Source organism: Cucurbita moschata, unplaced genomic scaffold (assembly GCF_002738365.1).
Source record: "Cucurbita moschata cultivar Rifu unplaced genomic scaffold, Cmos_1.0 Cmo_Scf00006, whole genome shotgun sequence".
Classification (NCBI taxonomy): domain Eukaryota; kingdom Viridiplantae; phylum Streptophyta; class Magnoliopsida; order Cucurbitales; family Cucurbitaceae; genus Cucurbita; species Cucurbita moschata.
In genome coordinates this window covers 4587573-4596918 of record NW_019268522.1, presented here as the reverse complement: position 1 = coordinate 4596918, position 9346 = coordinate 4587573, and the positions used below count along the sequence as shown (strand labels likewise).

The window sequence follows — 9346 nt, the reverse complement described above, 5'->3', positions numbered from 1 at the left end:
TTTTTTCTCGTTTTTTGTAAACCTTTTTTTTTTTTTTTTTTTTTTTTTTTTTTTTTTTTTTTTTTGTTGTGATGATAATGTTCTGATGGAATGTTTATAATCAGAACTATGAATACATTGTTCGTAATCAGAACCATGAATACTAACAATGACCTTCCTCCAAAAAGAAGGGCCGTGCATAATGCATCATCCCCATTTAGCTGCCAAACTGAAAGATGCTTCAGATGTCCTAAGAAGACCCAAAATAGTTCATAGGTAACAATTCAATCTTGAAGAAAAATGGAAGACTCCATAGAAGAATTAAATAACCACGGTTAGGTTGCTCTCCATTAGGATAGTCAAATCTTTTCTGGAAGTCCAAATGTCCAAATGAGTAATCAATCTTTTGTGGATCATGCTTAATCTTAATACTTCAGAAGTTTTGCAAAGGAAAATGCATTCCAAGTGTATTATGCCATCAGTTCATTCTTTATGTTTTGTGGCTGGAAATTCCCTCAATCATGTGCTCTTCGGTTGTTGATATTCCACATTCTGCTGGAATAAGCTTTTTTTCGTTGTTCACATTCAGAGGGTTTTCCATTACACTTTGAGGAACAATGTTTTGCAACAACTTACAGGCCTTTCTTTGAATTCCAAAGCTAATTTATTTGGATAAATGCAGTTTAGGCTATTCTTTTAGAGCTTTGGTTGGAATTACAAATGGTCTTTTACAACAAGCAACTTCCATGATTTGAAAGATTTGAAGCTGCCCAAGGCCTCTTCTTGGAGTTCTCTATCAAATCCTGTTGCTGGATTTTCTATTCAAGACATTTATCTCAACTGGAATGCTTTTTTATATCCTTCATAGTTCCTTCTTATGCTTTTTGGTTTTGGTTTTGTTCATCCAGTGTGGTTTTTGTTGCATTTGTTACTCAAAATGGTCTTTGACGTATTTGTTATTTCTTCTCTTTCATTCGCTCCTTTTGAAGTTCGTATTTTTTAGCATTAGTCTCTTTTCATTATATCAATGAAAAGTTCTATTTTTGTCTTTGGTTAAAAAAATGAATTAGGGGCTTTTTGTTAAGATTGCATTGCTTGTCGTTAAGAGTGGTGGGAATGGTTTCTTTGTATGTCTCCCTTAGTCAGCAGTGCAATCATTTCTTGAATCAACGAAAAGTATTCATTGTCAAAAGAACAAATATGATAATGATAATAAAAGTAAATGTTTTTCTATATTGACTCATTTATTTAATTTCTCTTTTCCTGAAACTGATTGTGGATGTTCCATTTTTCTCATTTTATTAAAGACCATTGGCAACTGACAATGGAGCTGTTGATATGAACTTTTACTTCTTAAATATGCATGTTTAATGCATGAAATTATATGAATGTATGGTATGTGCCTTCTCAAATTAATGCTAGATGTAATTTTATTTATATCACTCGCAAATTTGTCACATCTTACTTTAAGGTGGAGAGATTTATCATCTGCATATGTGAAAACATGAGAACCAAGTCACTGAAAGATGACTTAATTTTAGTAGTTTGTACCTGAATATCATGGAAATCCTTTCCAGCATGTGGATTTACTTCAAATAAGGAGTGCAGATAAAGGTGCATGAAATATCTGAAATCACACTTATCACCGGCTTTGAAAAGTTGTGAAACAACTTCGTTTGGAGGAATTAATTCCTTGTTTTGGATAAACAATGGAACTGCACGCTTGCAATCTAGCATCATGAGTTGAACAACCTACAAAAAGTGGATAAAAATAGAAAAGCCGTCATACATTTAAAAATGAAAATAAATAGAACAGTTTGCCCATGCGACAGGAATTGTAAAATTGTTCTCTCTAAAAACAAAATTTTTGAGCACCAACAATTTACTAAGGAAAAAAAAACTAAAGCACAGACCATATTACCAGACTCCAAAGCCAAACTCTCGTGTAAAATTGTTTTCAAAATTTTGGACAAGAAGCAATTTCATTGCTGGTACAAATTACAATAAAAGGAAATGAAATCCACATCCAAAGTCAAAAAAGATCCTCCAATGGGATAAAAGTGAGCTAGTGTTATAATTATTGAAAGAGAAGGCGTGCTTACACCAAGTTATAAACAAAAAAAGACAGGTGCCTAAAGAGTTTTCAGTCATCTCTACTTGACTTGAAAAATTTCATGGTTTCGCTCATTACAGAGGACCAAATAAAGGCTATATTGCAGTGAAGTCAAAGGATCTTCTTTGAATGATTAAAAGGGTGATACATAAAGATCAAAGAAAGCCAATCTTTCATGCTGTTTGGTAGAACCACCGTCCATCCAAAGGATTATACAAACAAATGAATATAAATTTAAAACAGAAAAATAAATTTAAGAAAAAATTAAAATAAAAGAACTCTCAACAGATTTTTCAAGTGACAAAAGAAAATTAATTTTGAATCCTTCCTACAAATAATGTTTAAACAAAAGAAATTCAAAAACCATATAATATCAGCCTTAAGCGTTCCATCACTTTGAGCTAATGTAAAAATTGATTTGTCTAATTAAGAGAATAAAAGTGATAAAGGAATGTGACAACATTATCAAGAATTGTTCATAGAACAATTCCATACAACCTCTTTTAATTAGAAGATTCTTCTTTTTTTTTTTTTTTTCTTTTATATTTGTACGTAACCGAGGCAACTTGTACACATCTCAATTGATCTCACAAACGAGTGCCTAAGCATGGTATATTTGATTGTCAAGAAAACTGGAAGGAGATTATATTGTAGGTAAGATGGTCACCATGATTTGAATCTATTCCCTTAAAGCTCTTTACTTTTTTCACTGCCCCAATGACCACTCGCCAATTTATGATGGTTAGAAAATCCTATCTTCCAAAATGTGTTACAGGAAAACTTGTATTTTATAACATTACCACAAACTTAATTTTCTTATTTGAAGAAAGCTACAAGTAAACTACAGGGTTGCCTAATCTTGAATTCTCATACCTTCTCACGAATGGCCTCATGTAGATTGTACTTCTCAATAAAGTCAAATATATCTGGCTTCAGAAGCTGAAAATAAGGGCAGAATAAATAAATATATATTGATAAGGGAAACGTAGTAAGATTGAGATCCAGTTATTTAACACGAGAGAGCACAAATCTGTACATACATCAGCATAAAGCAAAAAACCTTTCTCATACTGCCCATCTATGACGTACAGCTCAGCTAATGCCTGATGCAGGAAAGAAATTAGCTTACTGCAATACACTGTGTATAAAAATAACAGAAAAATAAATATTACTTCTTTAAGAGCATCAGTCATGGAAGAAGTATTGAACTGAGGTTCTATGGCAGAGATAACAGGCAAGGCCGAATAAATCACTGGTGGCCAAGACTTAACAGTCGTTAATAGATCCTTATGAAACAATGGATTCGAAGCAAGAGCAACAAGAGCCACCTGAAATTACAAGGAAAAAGGAAGTGTCGTGTTCAAGTGGGTAATAAATAAATCTCTTAAAGAGACAAATATTAGAGAAATTTTCTTCAGACTAACCTCATAGGCAGTATCACGCAATCTGGGGTTTTCTGTTGGTATATATGGAACCAGTACAGGAAGTTGACGCAAATGAGCAAAGTGGAAAACCCATCTGTACAAAACCGGTTTCTGTAGTTATGCCAGTCAATGAAGAATGGTATAAAAGGCAATCAATTAATTACCTCTCCCACGCAGAAACAGAGCCTCGCAACAATTTGGGACACAAAGATGCAGCTTCAGCATATTTTCTCTCCACAATCAAGTGATCAAGATATCTAGACCCCACCTAAACGCGAGATGAACAAAAAAGTATTACTCTCTCTCTTTTCTTTTCTTTCTTTTTTTCTTTTTTTCCTTTTTCTTAGAAAGGCAGCAGAAATTTTTCATTGATAAAATAGAATTACACTTAAACTACGGGATACAATCCAAATGATTATAATTAGCTGATAATTACAAAAAATTCGCCAAATAGACACTCATAAAGAAGCATTAAATCTCACTCCATCCCAAACCTCTTTTTATGACCTCTCCACCCATCTATAAATTTTTCTGTTTCTCCCGATCCACACTCCCGCAAGATAGCAAAATAACAAATAGCCACAATACCTTTCGTTCATCACAATAGGGCGAGTTTATTACAATCTCTTCAACAAAAACCAACAGTCCCTACTTGGCAACACAACTACTTCAAACAAACTAAAGCTCTGAGTCTAGAGGGAGTAAGCAAACTACCAAGATCCTCTTAAATCTAACGTCTACAAAGCAGACAACATTGTGGAAACCAAGGAAGAGTGTTGGTGGATACAATCCGGGGTATTCTCTCTACCATGTAAGACCTCTTATTCTCTTTCTTAGGGACTTAACCTTCCACAGAGAGGAGAACACTTAGACCAAAATGGGAGAAGATGAACAAAGGGTGGAGAAAATGAGTGAGTAGAGAAGCCCCCAGACAGATTAGGATCCCAAGCTCACAAATCCCTTGTTCCTATGGCAACACCCACGAAAAACTTTCAAGATATGTCAAATAAGGCTTCCAAACATGATATATGTGTGTGTGTGTGTGTGTGTGTGTGTGTTATACCATTGGATGACTACCTTGATATTAGCAACAAATATTATACTGTTCGATGTTGAGGGCTTCTAGAAAGATTGAAATACCAGGGAAATTACAAAGGATGGATTTTATTTATTTATTTATGAGAAATGGACCTAGATAAAAGTTGTCAAAGAAGAATAACAACCTAAGAAGGGCCTTAGGGATGAGGAAGGATCCCTAAGCCTAGCAAGAGGAGTCATATAAAAGACCTCCACCAATCTAAAGATAAGGATAGAGGCAATATTGGGGCTTAATCCATATGTTACAATGACTGGATGCAAGCATCCCACTGGAACTGCATCGAGTATGCAATATTTCAAATGCAGATGAAGTCTTTATATGACAGAAAGAGCCAGGAGTTCTTTAAGAAAACGAAAAATGATATGTATGCATGCAAGGAAGAGGAGAAATGAATGGGCTGAAGGAAGGTACCTCGTCAAGGAGTTCACTTCTTCCTTGACCTGCTTCAACTGCTTCCAAAGCTTTTTCATGGAAGCCATGTTCAAGAAGCCAAGCAATATGATCTTCAGCATCCCTAAGAATGATTAAAACATGCAATCGTGAAATCAAACAGATGCAGTGTAAAAGATAAATGATGTAGGTTTTTTCTCCTATTATTTAAAATGACATGGTGAATCTATTAGAAATTTTGCAGTTGAGAAGGACCGAATTACCAACATTTTAGAAATAGTGTACTACCATAATTTCCGGTTAAAAATCAACAAAAATGTTCCTTGTTTGGGACAAATTTTTTTGATAAGAAACAGAAATTATTTCATTGATTTATGAAATATATTACAAAAGGAAGACCTTTCTTTGACTAGTTACAAAAAAAATACCTCCAATGGATCAAGCATGTAAGCTATAATTACAAAAAGGTGGAGAAAGTTTACTTCAAGACAAAGCAAGAGAACATGTAGCTCCATAAAATAATGAATGTTTTGTTGTTTATCTGTGATGACACGGCCATTTCTTTCTAGCCATAAGTTCCAATAAAAAGAATACACGAAGGGGTTGTTTGGGGAGTGGGGTTGAATTGGGTTGGGAAAGGTTTAAAACCCAACGCCTTGTTTGGGTTGCTGATATAACAACTCGGGGTTTAATAACCCATCACCACCAATTTAAATAACCCAGCTCCACTAAGCTCTAAGCCCCACACGTTTCCCTCTCTCTCCTCTCTTCCAACTACGCGTCCTCCCTCCACTGGGATCCAAATTCTGTATTTGCTACCAAACACATATCTGAAAACATGAAATACAACTCACACATTTCATCGTACAATATCAAACCTCATATAACAACATATTTCAACTCACCTTTCAAAATATAAAACCTCATACAACATGTTGTTCGTTGAAATACGTTGAAATATGTAAAAAAAATTGGTATATTTAAATGAACTATTTGGCATCCTAACTTAGACTTCAAAAACAATTTTTTCAAACTTTCAAGACAATTGGAGGTGTAATGTGTATTAAAATAAACTTCTTTGGAATATTAAAATAAACATTTTGTCATTTTTGTTTCAGGAACAACTCTCAGTCATTTTTTTAGTATGGATACCCAAGAACTAATAATCATGTTGACAATCATTACAACCTCCCACTTACGAAACAACACAGATTAAAAACCAACCTGGGCTTCGCAATAACTACATCTTTTGGGGATACAACATAGTACAGAGGTTCATCACCAGCAGCCCACTGACCACCAGCATAGCTGCTGCCTACACTGACATAAATAAGTATTTGAACATTTAAGGCAATTTACCTTGTGCTTAAAAAATAACATTCATCCATAGATATAAATTAACCTGCGAAAGGAGCATGTGCAAGGGAATAGTCCTTTGCCTTGTAATGCTCGAAACCATGTACAGGTAGGGCATCAGTAGATAATTCATCATTGTTCCACGTCACAATACGAACTTCCGGTCTTTGGGCGTTTCCCTACTTGAAAGTGATTTAAAAAAGTAAGATAACAATAACGCAGCAAAGGGAGTAACCAGCACCTTCATGAAGAAAAATGAGTAAGCGATGCAATCATAAAATACAGAGCTCTGGTCATGCTTTTACATAAGAAACACATAAGAGGAAATATGAAATGGAAGACAAACAACAAACGACAGACGGTTTAAAAAATTGTTTAACACTCACTTACATATACCATTCACTCAAGTACAGTTAGACAGAAGAAACAGCATACTCAATCGTAAAATAGTTAAAGCAGGAAATGTAACAAAATAATATACTCATTGATATAAAGTGAAAAAGGTCTTCGGTTTCTCATGAAATTTGACAAACCATGCCACTAAACAACTACCAAGGAACTAATTCAAATAGGTTCGTCTCTGATTACAGAATCTGTGATACATGCATAGCACAATTTGTCTACTAAGCTCTCAATCATAGTACATGAGTACAACTGGAACTAACTAGAACAAGAAAAGTCACTAAAAATGTGATGTCCCACATTGGTTGGAGAGGAGAACAAAGCACCCTTTATAAGGGTGTGGAAATCTTCCCCTAGGAGATGCATTTTAAAGCCTTAAGGGGAAGCCCGAAAGAGAAAGCCCAAAGAGGATAATATCTGCTAGCGGTGGGCCTGAGTAGTTACAAATGGTATCAGAGCCAGACACCGGACGATGTGCCAGGCTTCTCGCTATTCCCCGAAGGGGGGTAAACATGAGGCGGTATGCCAGTAAGGACAATGGGCCCAAAGGGGTGTGGATTTGGGGGGGTCCCACATCGATTGGAGAAAGGAACGAGTGCCAGTGAGGACGCTGGGCCCGAAGGGGGTTGGATTGTGAAGTCCCACCTTGGTTGGGAAGGAGAATAAAATACCCTTTACAAGGGTGTGGAAACCTTCCCTTAGCAGACGCGTTTTAAAAGCCTTGAGGGGAAGCCCAAAAGGGAAAGCTCAAAGAGGACAATATCTACTAGCGGTGGGCCTAAGTCGTTACAAAAAACTTGTACAAAAAATAAAATTAGAACACATTAAAAGCCTTGTACTGCTAAGACTGGATAGATGTACATTCAGCTTGCCGTGAACGCACCTGACGGGAAGGAGCAGTTCTACTAAAATCTTTTTCACCTTCTTCCCCAGGAATATAAGCGAGAACAACCAGGAAATCCCCAAATGGAGCCATTCCTGTGATTAAATAGCTGGTTTGAAAAGATGCCACTATATCAACCCGGTTCATGCTAGACATTGGAACGAGCCTACTACTCTGTGTCCCATTGGCTGCTCTATTCTGATTTGTTCTAATTGATGCAATCTTCACTGATGTTCCCCAACCAATGACCAACAGCGTATCATCCTGAATGAACATAGAGAAAATACAGTAAGAAATGATACTAAATAAAAGATAGTAAAGCTAATCCGACGCCGAGGAAAGCACCAAGTTATTTTTTCTATTCTATTGTAAAGAAGAAAGGTTCAATAGTCTGTTTATTAAAAACCTAGGTTTTTTTCACAATTAAAATACAGGAAATAATTATCCATGTACATCACTTTTTCTTTTTAATCCTACCAACAGGGTTATTTTAATCTATGAAAAAAAAATACATTAATTAGAAGTATTTTATTACTAGAAAATGAATAGTTGGGTGGAGAACATAGTCATTTTTTCAGTCCCAATGAACTAAATGTAGCTATTTGTAATTAATTGTTGATGGATCAAATAATTAAACAATACTGATCTTTAGTCTGGCACTATGTAATTATAATATATATGCATAGATAAACAAGAAACAAACTTCTTATTGATATTTGAAAAGTTCCACTGGCGTTCAAGAACAAGAAGTCCTTTAGACATACAAATCTTTCCTAGAACTAGAAATTTAAAAAACCAGAATTTCTTTATAAAAAAAGCACCCCAAATACAACTTACGGTATTAGCAAGAAAATCAGAAAACTGTAAACTTCTGCATAAAAATGCGGCTATTGTTTCTGTTTGTGACATGGCTTGATATGAAACCCCATCTTTTGAAAATAAGGAAGGAAATGAGGAGGAGATTGTAGACAGTGCAGTTATTTAGCTTCGAGATGGCGACCCTTGTCTAAAATATTTTATGTCATAGTTATCAATTTCCTTTTTTACAAGCCTTAAAGATAGCATCATAGCAATTTTATGTGAGTTCATACATATATATCTATCCATATATCCATATATACATGTGTGTGTGTGCGTGTGTGTGTGTGTGTATTTGTATATATGTATGTATATGTATGTATATGTATGTATATGTATATATGCATGTATGTACACAAATGGGCGGCATTCTTGTAAATTCCTTTCTTTATTTTCTAGAGGATGCCTCAAGCTCCCTCATGATTTTTTTTAATTTCTAAATTCAATTTCATTTGTTAAAAAAAATGGGGGCGGTAGCTACTGCAGCCCTCAAGCACCTGCAGTAGCATCCACTTTAGTTACTTTCTTGATACAGTACAGTATGGCAACAGCATCATGAAACTTTAACAAACCTGCCAGACTAACTGAGGGAGCAAAAGTTCAGGACGTGGACTTCCTCTCGGTCTTTCAATAAATGTAATTCGCTGATCATTTGCAGCATCATAAACCTTAACGCCAGCATCATTTGCCCAAGCAATAAGGCTTGTTCTCCATTTCACTGCATGTATTGGACCTTCACCAGAATGCAAGACCTGAAAATGTAAGCAAACTTAGCAATGAGTAACTAGTAGTCTGATACAATACATATTTTCTCAACAGAGTGAAAAAAAAAAAAAAAAAAA

General features: G+C 35.3%; 1 protein-coding gene across 5 annotated transcripts in view; it reads right to left on the bottom strand.

Annotated features, from left to right (window-relative positions):
* Positions 1-9346, bottom strand: part of LOC111444390 (vacuolar protein sorting-associated protein 41 homolog) — a 27068-nt gene that overhangs the window by 11605 nt on the left and 6117 nt on the right. For all 5 annotated transcript variants that reach the window (XM_023082481.1, XM_023082483.1, XM_023082479.1 and 2 more), the window contains 11 exons: positions 9077-9256; positions 7647-7910; positions 6408-6540; positions 6230-6320; positions 5027-5129; positions 3681-3784; positions 3517-3610; positions 3265-3420; positions 3133-3195; positions 2966-3031; positions 1531-1731 (listed from right to left, as the gene is read on the bottom strand). In XM_023082481.1, the coding sequence (XP_022938249.1) occupies positions 1531-1731; positions 2966-3031; positions 3133-3195; positions 3265-3420; positions 3517-3610; positions 3681-3784; positions 5027-5129; positions 6230-6320; positions 6408-6540; positions 7647-7910; positions 9077-9256 (1455 nt within the window). The remainder of the gene's footprint in view (positions 1-1530; positions 1732-2965; positions 3032-3132; positions 3196-3264; positions 3421-3516; positions 3611-3680; positions 3785-5026; positions 5130-6229; positions 6321-6407; positions 6541-7646; positions 7911-9076; positions 9257-9346) is intronic.